The following is a 14,099-nucleotide window of genomic DNA, read 5'->3' as shown; positions in this document are numbered from 1 at the left end:
ATGTAGTTTTCATCACGAATTGATGTGTATACGTTTTAGTTTTTACTTTTACCTACTGTCTAACCACCACCAAAGGTAATATGTACTAATTTTGAAATTTTGATTCGCAAAATAGTACTACTTTGATTGGCTAACATTCAATGGTGTAATTGCATCGAATTTTGCTATTTTGATTTCTAATTGTAGGACGTGACTCGTTTTAGTGTGTAACCAATAGCAACTAGTTGCCTAGATGGACCGATGAAAATGACTTGCAAACAAGAGACCATTGTAGAAGAATATGATTGTTGTCTCTATTGTGTGTACCACTATTATGTATGAAACTTAATGTATCTGGGTATTCCACGAGAGTGCTCACTATGTATAAATAGTTTACTTAAATAAATAAAACTTTCCTTTTCGACTAAAAAATGTAAAATGTGTAAATATTTCTCTATTTTTATGTGTATAGAATATCAAATTTAACAAAAACTCAGGATCTTATAGCTCGTTTTGGCCTTAAATTGAATATAGTTTTGAATTTTTATTCATTTATTGGCAATATTAAACACCTAAGCTTGATGCCAAAAATGATATAATTCTTAGGTCTTAATGTATATATATATATATTTCAATTCTTTATAAGAAAAACCACAAACCTCTTTATCATTAAGGCCCTATTTGAATTCATTTGTATAAGCACTTAAGTTGATTATTATAAACAAGGCTGGTTCAAGAGATTTTGGGCCTAAGGCGACATTTAAATTAAGGCTTTTATATATTTAAATTTTATGAAATAATTTTTTACTTAAAATCCATTCTTCTAATTTGTTTAGAAGCAATTTTTTTTTTATATAATGAATTTCTTGTTCATTTGTGAGTTATCTTTTTTTTTATAATTTTTTTTTTAAATGCGGAGACTTTCACCTAATTTTTTTTATTATCATATATAGTAACAAATTATCTAGAAAACCGTTTTGAGACATTATTGTAAGGACTGAAATTGGATCGAATCCAATATAGGATTGGGTTTTAGGTCAAGAAGCTCAAACAATAAATTTATAGAACGTGGATGGAAGAACTAGATCTACTTCATAAGAAAAACGATAAAATTTGCTAATTTAAGGCTACTAAACACAAGTAACATAAGAAAGTCTGTCCTCGAAATAGCCTGAGGAGCTTATATTATAATGTCTTGTTTATCAACAAAGTTTTACAAGAGTTTATAGTCTTATCGTAAAAATTGCTTGATTTCTTTTTCGATCCCCTTTTTAGTGCATCTTCCCATGCTATATACTACAATCTTAGTGTCATCCCTACCATACACGTGTAGGTTAGATTCGGAGAACTTCTTCCTGTCCCATCCAACACCTCCCAGAACCATCAACTAATAGTTGTAAGGCTACTTAATCACTATTCAGGCATCACTTCCACATTAATGCAGCCAGGGAATTGGTTGGGAGGCATTTAATGCGGAGGTAACAACTTTTTAAAGATATTTGTTGCCCTTCTCCTTTCTTACCCTTTGTCCATCGTCTAACCCTTAGTTGCGATGTAACTTCGAAGAAGGTCCATGATGATATGACACTCTTACTGACCTCGGACCCATTACCGAGATGGCTTTTCTCCTTGGATATTCGTTGGACTTATCTTTTATTATCTCTACTTTTCTCTTTACTCCGTTCCCCTTATAATCTCATCTGGACATCCTCGGATGGTTTAATGTCCTCGGATTGGACCGTAGACCCAATTAATACAGACTTAACACTACCTCCTGATTAATTGGCCCCCACTATTATTTTTTCAGAAAATCTAATTAATTTTTTTCGTTAACTAGTATATAAATAAATCTACAAAGATAAATTTTTATTAAAAAGAAATGAGTGGATGGTGGTCCACTTACACTTTACTAATTTTTTTTATTTTTTATTTTTTTATGTGTGACTTTGATAAACAATTTCTTTTAAATAATGCTAGGGACACAAAAAAAAAAAGTCACAATAATTATACAAAATTCCTAAATTAACATAGCAAAAGATTTAAATCAGAGATTGTGGTGGACCCAATGTGTGAGTTGGCACTTTAATTTAGAAATGTTGTGAAACTATTGTGATATTTTGTTGTGCTCATAACATACTCTCTTGTTTTTAATCTATTGGGCATAATAATTACTTTTATAGATAGAGAAATATTTCAATTGGTTAAAATTTGGGGGTCATGTTCCACTTGGAAGCATAAGGTGACGGACTAATTGGCCTAGTGATTGGGCTGGCCCTGATTGTAAACATTCCACCATATGGATTACATTATGAGTTATTCTAAGACCACAACTAATTCCACACCTATTTTTCACAACAATCTTATGGTATAATGTGACTAAGATCTACAACATTTATTTCACTACTCACAATTAGTCACATTGAATAGTTGGGAAAATAGGTGTGGAATTGGTGGTGATCCTAGAATTTTTCTTATATCCTCTTTAAACACATATTTAAGTACCATTTCGATTTAGTGGTTTTTGGACGGAAATATACCACTAATCAAGAACTTAATTATAGGGTCATGACTCATGACCTCGACAAGTACTAATTATATTAATTTTTTTTTTTTTTAGGTATTAGTTACAAAAGAAAAATAAATATCTGTGTATACGCTAATTTGATTTTTTAAATAGTTAAAGCTTAATTGGTGTAGTGCTGGTTCCCATAAATATATGTATATATATATTTAAAAGTTCGGGTGTCGGCTGGTGGTGTTCTAGGAAGAAGTTGTTTTATTCATTTAAGTTTTGGGGTTCTTTTACTTATTTTTTTTTTTTTTTTGATAGAATTTACTTACTTCTTTTAGGTAAACCGTAAATGAATGAAACGTTCTTTTTTGGATTCAAATCTGAGCTGATCTGATTCTCAAAAAAAAAAAATTCTGAGCTGATCTCACTTTGGTCCAAATGCTAGTGACTATACACCAAATGTCAAAATCAAGACATGCAAGTGATGTATGCATTTTGCATGTACCAGCTACCTACGCACATTCCACATTTTACGTATTGTACACCACATGTGCCAAGTTGTCAAACCCACCGTTTTGTCTTACCACGAACAAACCCCTTACGATGAAACAAATAGTTTTACCACTAATTTGATTCTCAAAAAAAAAAAAAAAAAGTTCATTTTTTTATTTTTATTTTTTTACCAATAATTTGAACTCTCTTGTAAATACAAGACTCCTGGCCATTTCATATATATTGTAAACGGGGATATACCACAAATTAAGAGCTTAAATATTGAACCATCAACCATGACCTTGACAAGTAATTATAATAATTTTTTAAAACATAAATAACAATTACAGTCTTTTTGTTCACCATATTCATCAAACAAGTAATTATAATAAATGGATTGAGATTCAATATTTTGTTATAATTCAATGGGAGTAAAATAACCACTTATCACGTGAATGCTAAAATTTAAAAAGTTGTGCATAGTACACGTTTTCCATTTTAAATCTACTCAGCAAGTACAAAATTTCTGGGATTCCAATTTTTGCTTTCTCAGCTCGGGCCATCGCAGTGAAAAATTTGAGGCTGTCTCTGGGTACCTAGGAGATCCTCTATTGTGATTGCTAATAGCCTCAAATTTGTCAAATCAATCTTTGAAGGGAGTTCCTTACTAGTCTGTAGTATCAAATTCATCGAATGGCTTTTCTTTTGTGGTGAACCGCTGAACATTGATTGAGACTCAATTGGCACTTCTCCCAAGTGACACTTATTTTCTCCCTAAAAGAATGAGAAGGATGAGATCCTAACCATAATTTCAAAATTCAGTAAGTGCATATGCAACTTATCAATAATTAAAGGGGAAAATTTGGGGGGTTAAGGCTGAAAGTGAAACTCAACATCAGTATAGCACATTGGATTAGGAAATCCGAGGAAAACTCTGATCCAACCTCGCTCTATTGTCATCCCTACTTCCAAAAATCCTAGAGCAAGTGATCATGCGAGCTACAAGACTAGCAGCATAAGTCCTAATCAACAGAGTAATAAGATCTGACACAAAGAAATGTAAAATGAAGAGAGATTGACTCAAGTGAGACTGCCACAAAAATACTGTCTTCCATAATTTGTATGAAGATACATGTCTTAAGCCATTTAAACCGTTCCTTCCAGCACCATTGGCAAAAAGACAATCAAACTGAATTGCACCCATAGAAAACGCAGCACAAATACACTTTAAATAGTTCCCACACATCAACGAATCAATATGTTCCTCATGTTGAAAGGAGGCACATTGGAGTAGCCAAAATTTGCCCATCACTCGGCTGATTCCTCGTGCAGTAGTACATACTCTCGGCTACAAAAACCAATATATATAAACAAATTAAAATGATGCAACATGAACTGTTCAGATTAATACAGTAAGGTCAAGAAATCATAACAGCAGCAGAACACAAGAAATTCTTAAGCGTAGTGATTCTAAAAAAATTCTCAGTTCAACACATACCCACTTGACAACCAATGAATACATCAATTTCCCTAACCACACATAACTAATAAGCTCCCATGTGTACGGAAGAATTTTCTTTAAATGAGTTTAGTACACAGTAAGATTACTCACAAGCAGGCCTATCAGGCAGAAATGCTCAAACTTATTCACACATCGGAATCCAATATAAAGAGCTCAACACTCTTTTATCCAGTCTTTACATATTCCGAAGCTGCTCATTCTATTTACTTCTTTCTATAAAAAAATAAATTTTCTGAACAAGAAAATGATTAAAACTGTCATAACTCATGACCGCACACACAATTAAGGTCACAGGAAAAACCAGTTCTGGAAGAGGAGGAAGAGAAGGGAGGGGTAGATTGAGCCTACAGAGGTTTCTGGAAACAAGTGCTCACTGTTTACAAGAAAAACATGCTTTTGGGTTCATCACGAAAAGAATTCCTTTGGCTGAAAAGCCACAAGAATTGCTATCTTTATCTCTTATAAAGGCAATAGGAACCTTTTTTCTAGGAAACAAATTATTGCTTATAATTAACACCATAAATCTTTATGTTATCCCATGGCCAAGAAAGATTCAACCTTGCTTAAGCAACAAAAATGAAATGTATTCAACATTTTCCAAATATCCTTATTCCTCAGGTTTTACGTAACAATATGACCAAATTCATCTTCTAAGATAATCAAACCCCTAAAATTTAAGGTGAAGGAAATCAGGAGTTCCTTTACAAGTCCGAAACTACCTAATATAACTACTAAATGAAAAATGAAACTCATCAATCCCATAAGAAAACAACCGTTTGCAAACAAACAGTACTATTTCTTAGAACCATTGCAAATAATTTTTTTCTGCACGGATAAACTCCAATGATAAAATAACACTCAACTCAGGTACCCTCATGCTGCACAATATTATATATCTAGGATTTGACAAGCAATGAACTAAGTTTTACTGCCCTTTTCTTTACTTTCAAGAACAAACCCCTACTTTGTTGTGTGAATGTGAGAAAGATGGGCTGCATTACATTTAAAGGGAGCATCATAATTCATCACTTGAACTTTACATGCTTTTAGATTCCACTCAATTAATTAGCTGTGATCACAGATATCTCAATTTCAATATCCCTCCTCTCTTTTTTACGGTTTGTATTTTCCATCAACACCCACCCAGCTTCTGTCATAAAAATCCAAATGCAAACCAAAACAAGATTTGTTAGCTTACAGTTATTGGATAGTCCATAGTAAAACCACAAACCTACAGCTGAAATTTCATACTTCCCTGGGTACATATATGAATAGATGACTTGATATTGTTGAAGAGACTCAAAAGAGCTGACAGTATAAGAGTCACAAGTCACAACAACCCATATTAAGAATTACCTAAATATTTCAAAGAACATCACCACATCTAGACACAGGAGTTACCTTTTCCACCTTAATCTATTCAGCAGACTATGTTCCTAGTACTAAATAGGGAAGAAAGGAGGGGGAGGGGGGGAAATGTTACATGAAAATGGATGAACTCTTTATTTGGACCATCTTAGAAGGGGGGCAAAAAAGTATTACGTGTTTTTATGAAAATATCAAATCATGTTGAAAAAAATCAAGTCACAAACTACTACCAACACATTAAAACATACATTCACATTCAATTGCAAATTTCATCATCAAATTGAATAAAATAATACTAAATGTGATCAAAAGCATATATTAAATGTTAATTAGTGGCCTACCTACTATTACCAAATCTAACAGTGTCTTTTTCTATAAGTTCATAATAGCGTTGAGGTTCAACGGCATTATCCTGCAAACACAAGAGAACATGTTACACAAAATTGCTATAACAAACGAGCAAATTTCAATTAGTTAACACTATTTACACCCCAAAAACCAAGAAACAATATATATAAAGAAATGGAAACAAGATACCAATATGAGCAACTTACATTAATATAAGTTTTATTTGTGCTTCCAAGGTCCATTAAGTAAGGCCTGCCATGGTTAAAAAAAAAAAGGCCCTTAGATATTAGATCGAAGATATTCTGATTACCAAAAAAAAATCTCTATCCAATGAGTTAAAGTAATCACAAATCAGTTTTCAGTTTTAGTCTTACCTTACTTGCTTTGATACTGTACCATCAGGTTGCTCCTTTTCCACTTGTCTGAAAATTTAGGGGCCAAAAGTTAAAACAGTGTTCAAAAATGCTGATTAAAAATATGAAACTGCTGAATATGAATATACCTGAATTGAATAACAGCATGTTGCTTGCTGCAGGATGGGTGGTCTGTTGGAATGTCTGCCACCCTTCGTTCCCTCCCAAAAAGGTAACAACTTTGACGATGTATATAAAGGGGTTCTGTTGAAGATATGTACTTCTTAGAGCGCATAAATATTACAAGGAACTATAAAAACTTTTTTTGATCATTAAGAATATTTATCACAAACATAAATTAATAATGCAAGAAGAATGAAAGGACTTATTACATGCAAAACAAGGAAATATCTTAATGAAAAAATGTGCTTGCATCATATGGAACATCATCAAACACAAAGTTGTCATAGAAAAGAAAACGGAACAAAGGATTAATCCTTTAAGGCTAGTAGAAACTAAAATTGACCAGTCATATAACTATCTTCTTGGGGAAAAGCTTTTTTTTTTTAGTTACAATTATAAATAATGAAGTTTAACCCCATTTCACAGATGTTAGTTGTATAAGATACATACATGTGCTTTACATTTATAAAAAAAAATAATAAAAAAAAGGTAATGTTCAATATAGATATTCCCTTAATTATAAGAATAGTGATTGCTAATTATGTCTCATCCACAGGAAGGACATTTTTATTTTTTTATGACAAGGAACCCCCTCAAGGTATGGGCCAGTGGGAGCACCCCTGAGGGGCAAACCCCAGATGCCTACACACCCCCACTGAGCAGGCATTGGGTAAATTGCAAAATACCTCAGCTAGGAGTTGAATTAGAGACTTCTGGGTTTACAGGTAGTCCAGGAACCCTCTCTTACTGCTGAATCACCCCGAGTGGGGGCAGGAAGGACATTTTAAAACATGTCAAGAGAATCTTCAAACCTTGATAACTTTAAGGGAAAATTCTTAGATACTCCTAGAGCACGGAGAAATGGTGCTCCCTCCTCTCACATTTATGATGGACCCTATCATGAATTTAATGAGTGGACCCTCACATTAAGAGAGCACTATTTTCTGTGCTCCGGGAGTACCTAAGAATTACTCGACTATAAGTGAATAAAACTGAAAACCTGCCCAACCAAGAAAATGACACATTTCTGTTCGGAACAAAATAAGTATCTTAGAGTATGGTGCAAGAAGGGAAGCAAGAACGAGGAGAGAGCACTTGGAAACTTGCATATATAAGCTCTATAAGACTTACCATTTAGCACTTCGCCACCCTTGAAAACATAAAGCCGCCATCTTACATCAGGTTTTCGAGCCTCTGGGGGTTCATTGAACAGAAGTGTCACACCTGACAAAGTAACGCCCTCTTAGAAAAGGATAAAAAATTTAAGGTAAAAACCACTTTTACATCCAATTGAACAATTGAATCAGAAAGTCCTTCGCTACCAAGCAGACAACACAATGTGAATGGTGTATCAAATTCTAGGAAATAAAAAATCACCTTTGACTCTATTGGTTTCTGCAGCAAGCTTTCCTGATAACTCGAATGAAGGTTTTTGCTGCAATAAACATAACAGTGATTAAATGGGATTATGATGCATATCATTTACCCCTTTTTTTTTTGGCTAGGTAAAGGGGTTGGGAGGATTCAACCCCCAGATGTGCCCCCACCCAAGGGGGTGGACATGCTGGTTGGCCTATAGGCCATTGGCCTTTACCCATTTAAAACAACAAACTTTGCACCGTGATAAGACTGCTCAGAATTTAAGGATAACAAAGACCTGCTTTTGCCACAACTTGTATTCAGGTCAATAGGGGTAAGTTGGCACAGATAACCAAAAAACAAACCATAATCTTGGCATTATGACAAAAAGCAATAGCCAAGCTAAATGATACCTTTTCCTTTGCTTCCAAGGCCTCCTGGGCAGCCTTCATCTTAGCTACTGAATCATTCTCATTATTCCTGCACAAGCAGCAAGCAACCACCGGTCAAAAGCTATGTCAAGGCTGACACAGGACAAGACCAAAACCAAAACCAAGACAACGAATAAAAGATAGGCAACCGTCAACACCAAAGCCTGCTTGGTGTCAGCAGTCAGCACTAAGCAAGAAAGAGGACTCTAAGAATTTAATACAATACGAATAACCTAATTAACTACTAATAACTAAAATATAATTGATCAATAAAAATACAATTGACACCAAAATTATATAAGAATAAATAAATAAATAATTCCTTGCACTCACTGCATCAAAGACTGATTTCAATAATAGTAGTGCACTCTTAATCTTGAGAAAGATGAAAGAAAAAAAAGAAAAAGAAAAGTAAACAAAGACAAAGTTAAGTCTATTAACTCAGATTTAATTTACTTATGCTAAAAGGTGCAAATTCAAAAGGCATTTTTGGTGCAACTGGAGCAAACTCAGATCCTTTAACTACAGAGCAGCAAATTACATCTTTTACATTACATTTTTATTTTTAATGACATCAGTAAAGTGATTCTCAAGATTTGCTTCAGAAATTTCTTTTTCTTTTGAAGCCAAATCCTTCAAAATTCTTGTAAAATCTCATTTCATAAATTTATTCTTTCTGTTCTTTGCAGCTGCTGTGATTTTTATATTAATTTTATTGTTCATCAACTATACATGATGCTTGTCCCTTGTTGGCAGGGGAAAGAGAGAGCTGAAATCCAGAACCAAGGGTATAAGACATAACTATGATGATGAAACTGAAAATTTCACATAACAGGGAACACTATGCATAAATTCCTTTTCTTTCTCCATCAATTTAAAAAGAATCAATACGTCACAAATACAAGGAAAAGATGGCATTACTCCAATGCAAAATTCTCCACTTCCATCACATCATAAACTGATGAAAGCTTAGTCAATCAAATGGGGCAGGTTGGTCAGGCTGCAGCTTTTCAAGATTTAGGAATGAGAGAATCTCAGCAGTGTTAAAGAACTACCATTGAGCTGCTTCTTTAAAATCTTCCTAGACCCACTATGAAAGTAACTAAATACCAAGGCTGCAGGGTAGCTTCTGCTTTTTGGAAGCAAAAGCAATACTAAAATAATAAAGTTTAGCTACAAAATTGATTGTAGCATTAAGCTACAACCTTACTTAATAAAATAAATATTAGTACATTTTTTTTTTTTGATAGGTAATATTAGTACATATTTTGAAAATCTAACCGTTGAATTGCATATTTTTTACACTCTTAATACACATATCAAATTTTGTGTCAATTGGATATTATTTACTATATGATCTATAAGTTAATATTTTATGCACAATTTTAAATTACAAAAACTTGCAATTTAAATAATTTATTAATGACATAACTATTAATCTTCAATTTTTTAGAAATTTTGTAAGCATGGAGAATATAAGAAGAATATGTCATCCAATGGTAGATTTGTCAAAATTCACCTCCAATAAAAAGATATTGAGTAAGATTGTTGCCTAAGACTATAACCAATTTTGTAGCTAAACTTTATCCTTTCTAAAAAAGCTGGCCCTACACCTTGGTAACAATATAATGATTCCAATGGACTGCACCAATCAACATACACCTAAAGTATATAATATGGCTAAAATACCAAGTTACAAGATTACTTTGGACATCATAAGTGACTTCTTTGTTTTCTACTTTTATTGTTATTATTATTTTTTAAATTCCTCACCTCCATAAAAGTAAACTCTAAACTAGATATAACAAGTTTCTTATTGAAGCTAAGTGAAGAGTTTGCAGTTCATCAGCAGCTTACCGCTCTTCAGATCCTCTTAAGTCTGTCACCTGAAAAGGTTTGACCAATGATATCACAGTCAGTCACTTTATAAAAAATGCAATGAAAAACACTATCCACAAATATGCATCACTAATCATACGCTCAGAAATCAAGAATCATAGATTCCGAAATACTTTGATTGTTAAATTTAGTTTTGAGCTATGACTATGAGCATCAGAGAAATACATGCCAAAATTAAAAGAATAAATAAATTTACAGCTCAGAGGTCAAGCTGAAATTAATCTGGAAACTCTAATTTAATGTTTCCAATTTGAACTCATTAAAATTGTTCTAATATGAATTACATTTGATAAAATATTATTTCCTAGTTTCACAACAACAAAAAATTAAAGGCACCATTAAACCTTTCAGTATAACATGCATGCTTCTACTTTAATCCTATTTTCTTTACAATCTCTCCCAATTGCCTACCTTCTTGTGGGTAGTCAGATTAGGGAACAAAAACTATCCATTCATAAAATCAGGTGACATCATCCAACTGACTAGAAGGTCCTATATAGTCTACTAGTTACACAGTAATTGCTACTTACTATGAATTGAAGTCGTAGTACCCCTAAAAAAATCAACATATAAATAGTAATATAATGAGTTTTGTGATGACCCATGAAAACAAATGTTCAGGAATTAAGGGTCATCTGCAAAATAACTTTTGCCATCTTACAATGAAAAGCAAAACAATTTTCTTGCATTGGTTTTCCTGAAGTGAAAAATATCATAAGAAAACAACTAAATGAGGAAAGACATTTGAAGGGGTGGATATCACCAGACACCTCGTCACGATCTCTGGAATCAGCAGCTGGTTGAGGTGATTGAGATCTGTGCCTGCTCTTGTGATGACGATCTAATGGAGAAGTAGACCGCTCGTGTCTTGATCTTGAAGACTTGCTATCATCTCTACCTGACCTCTCTTTTCTATCACCCCTAGTTTCCCTATCAGAACCCTTTTCCCTAAGTGTCCCCCTATCGCTTCCCCTGCTATGATGACTTTCATGCTCTCTCTCAACCTCATTATCATCCCTCCTCCCCCTACTATGATTACTTTCACGCTCTCTCTCAACCTCATTATCATCCCTCCTCGACCTCCTCTCTTTTCTCTCAACCCCACTTTCTCTCTCAGAACCCCTTTCCCTATGTGCCCCCCTATCAATCCCCTTTCCATGATTTTTTTCATGCTCTCTCTCAGTTTCTCTCTCAACCTCATTATCATGCTTAGCTGGCCTTCTCTCTTTTCTCTCATCCCCAGTTTCCCTTTGTCTCCCCCTATCACTCCCCCTGCCATGATTCTTTTCATGCTCTCTCTCGGTTTCTCTCTCAACCTCCCTTTCATCTTGAGCTCTCCTTGACCGCTTCGTTCGGGGAGAAGGCGAGCGAGCTCTCTCAGTTTCTCTATCAACCTCCCTTTCAGCCTGAGCTCTCCTCAACCGTTTTGTCCTGGGAGAAGGTGACCGAGCAACAGGAGAGCTCGAAGGTGCCTGCTTTGGAGACTTGGCACGACTAGAATGTTTCTCTCTTGCCTCCGAACCATTTCTGTGGGAACTCCTATGTCGGGCGGGTGATCTTTCTCTTCGAGATGGACTCCTCCTATGAGGAGACCTCCGCCCCCTAACCGGAGATTCTGAATGATTGGAAACATCACGCCCCATACTTGATCCACAATGTACTACCTACTGAAAATAAGTTCAACATAAAGTCACAAAAATTCGGCCATTACCCATCAAAACAAGCATCTAGACATTATACTTAACATAAGTTTCCAACGCAAAAGTTGAAGCTTTGTGCATTGGGTACAACCACTATAAGTTTCCAACCCACAATACAAAAACAACCCCAAAAGTATATATTTCCAAAAATTTGAACACGATATTTTCCATTGCACATTGGATGTTAGCTAAAGCTATCAATCATTTCACTTTCGAAAACAAAAATCCTAATGTTGGGCTTACATCACCTAAGCCATAAAGTTGAACTAAGACCTAAATAATCCATCACTACATTTCTAAAATCACTGTAAAATGAAATTATAAAACAAATAATCTCAATATTCAATTTGGAATATTACCCTACATTCTCTCATCCCCAATGTCGGAAAAAAAAAAAAAAATACACACACACACACACACACATAAATTACGAATTTAAACCCTAAGGGCTAAGGCACCGTTAGTTTGGACAGAAAATTCCAAAGAAGAAGGAAAGTATTTAGGGAAAATGAAATGTTGTGAGGAAAACAAAGGAGCGAAAGAGAAAAATTTACCGAGTGAGTGAGAGGAGAATCGGAGTGAACTCTCCGACTCGGTGGTGATACTGATAGGGTTTGGGCTTCGTTGTTGTTTGTATTTTGTATGTGTGTGTTGTCACAGTGATTGAGAAGAGGGGTTTTGGGGGAAGGCTAGAGTGTATTCTCAGTTTTATTGGGTTTCAGTCCAGTTGGTTTTGGCGACCAATGGGCATTGGCCACGTGGGAATCGGCTTGGATCGTGTTCTACCTGCTCGTAGCAAAACTCCCCCTCCCTCTCAGACGGGTTGAGGTGGGATTCTCTTCTTTTTTATTTATTTTTATTTATTTTACGGGGAGGGTGTTTGTTACCGGACAAGGGGATTTTTTTTTTTTTTTAATAATTTCTGGATTTTTTTAATTAACTTTTTTTTTGGAAAATAAAGTAATAAAATTAATTTTATATTTAAATTAAAGCAAAACAACGGTAGTTTTGGTAATTTAACTACAACATAACGAAAGTTTGAATTTAAGTGTTTTAAAATTTAACAGCAACATAATATCGTGCACCCTTAGCACAATGGTTATTCTACAAATATAAATACTTGTGAGGTGTGAGTGGGGTAAGAGCCGGGATTCAAGTCTTTAGAAGAGAGTTTCACATATATACATTTAGATAAGACTATAGTAGAATTTTACCTTAGAACAAAAAAAAAAAAAAAAAAAAAACAAAAAAACAAAATTTAAAGGACTAAAATGAAAGAAGACAAACTTAGAGGATTGAAAAGAAAAACAGGGAAACTTAGAGAGTGAGTTTTGAAATTTGGAAGAGCTATCCCCTCTAGTACACTATTAGCTAGTAGGGGTAAGTGAGTTTCATCATTATTTTTGTTTGTTGTGTTGTGTTTTCTTTGGCTGCAGGAATGGAGGACTTAACACGGAGTTGGCAAAAGTTGTCCCTTACCAATAAAGAAGGGGTGAATGTGGATCTTACTGAGAGTAGGAAAGTTCATGGTTTTGCTCTTGCTGCTAAATTCTTCACTCGAAGGTCGTTGAATATTGATGCAGTGGTTCGGACTTTTAGACCCTTGTGGCGCACAAAGGGGAGCTTTCAAGCTAGTGATGCAAAACAGAATTTCATGGTGTTCACTTTTGATCTGGAAGAGGATGTTGAAAAAGTGCTCATGGGAGAACCATGGTCGTTTGATAAACATCTAGTGGTTTTTCGAAGGTATGATGGAGCAACCCCTGTTCAGGAGATCAGTTTTGATTGGGTCTCCTTTTGGGTGCAGATCCATCACTTACCATTTTCTCTGCTAACGGAGGAGGTGCTTTCAAGTTGGGAGACACGCTTGGTAATGTCATAAGAAATGGGGATTCATCAGACATGCGTGGAGGGACTTTCATGAGAGTAAGGGTGTCTTTGAACATCTTGGAA

At 34.6% G+C, this 14,099-nt stretch overlaps 1 protein-coding gene across 6 annotated transcripts; it reads right to left on the bottom strand.

The window, feature by feature from the left end:
* Window positions 1–3,866: 3,866 nt before the first annotated feature.
* Window positions 3,867–12,980, bottom strand: LOC126694682 (FHA domain-containing protein DDL-like). Of its 6 annotated transcripts, XR_007645844.1 has the most exons (12): window positions 12,701–12,980; window positions 11,217–12,113; window positions 10,405–10,433; window positions 8,530–8,596; window positions 8,135–8,192; window positions 7,889–7,981; window positions 6,724–6,838; window positions 6,596–6,643; window positions 6,428–6,473; window positions 6,215–6,285; window positions 5,507–5,655; window positions 4,190–4,331 (listed from the first exon to the last, which is right to left on the bottom strand). XR_007645844.1 is itself a non-coding variant. In XM_050391073.1 (11 exons), exons 2-11 carry the CDS (start codon window positions 12,087–12,089, stop codon window positions 4,292–4,294), a joined length of 1,440 nt encoding a protein of 479 aa, XP_050247030.1. In that variant the 5' UTR covers window positions 12,090–12,113; window positions 12,701–12,980; the 3' UTR covers window positions 4,075–4,291. The 6 variants fall into 6 exon arrangements, 3 of the variants coding, with proteins under 3 accessions (XP_050247028.1, XP_050247029.1, XP_050247030.1); XM_050391073.1 differs by lacking the exon at window positions 5,507–5,655 and having other exon boundaries at window positions 4,075–4,331; XR_007645845.1 differs by lacking the exon at window positions 5,507–5,655 and having other exon boundaries at window positions 6,601–6,643.
* Between the last annotated feature and the right edge of the window lie 1,119 nt (window positions 12,981–14,099).

This window comes from Quercus robur, chromosome 8 (genome assembly GCF_932294415.1).
Source record: "Quercus robur chromosome 8, dhQueRobu3.1, whole genome shotgun sequence".
Classification (NCBI taxonomy): domain Eukaryota; kingdom Viridiplantae; phylum Streptophyta; class Magnoliopsida; order Fagales; family Fagaceae; genus Quercus; species Quercus robur.
The sequence above is the reverse complement of the archived record's forward strand: the minus strand, read 5'-3'. Positions and strand labels throughout refer to the sequence as shown.

What these genes read in the sequence shown, in the direction of transcription:
- LOC126694682 (XM_050391071.1), bottom strand. Translation starts at nt 12,089, where the DNA reads ATGGGGCGTGATGTTTCCAATCATTCAGAATCTCCGGTTAGGGGGCGG. An exon ending in GGGTGGCGAAGTGCTAAATG is followed by an intron (nt 6,839 to 7,888) that starts GTAAGTCTTATA and finishes TATCTTCAACAG; the next exon opens with AACCCCTTTATATACATCGT. An exon ending in CATGCTGTTATTCAATTCAG is followed by an intron (nt 6,644 to 6,723) that starts GTATATTCATAT and finishes CTAAATTTTCAG; the next exon opens with ACAAGTGGAAAAGGAGCAAC.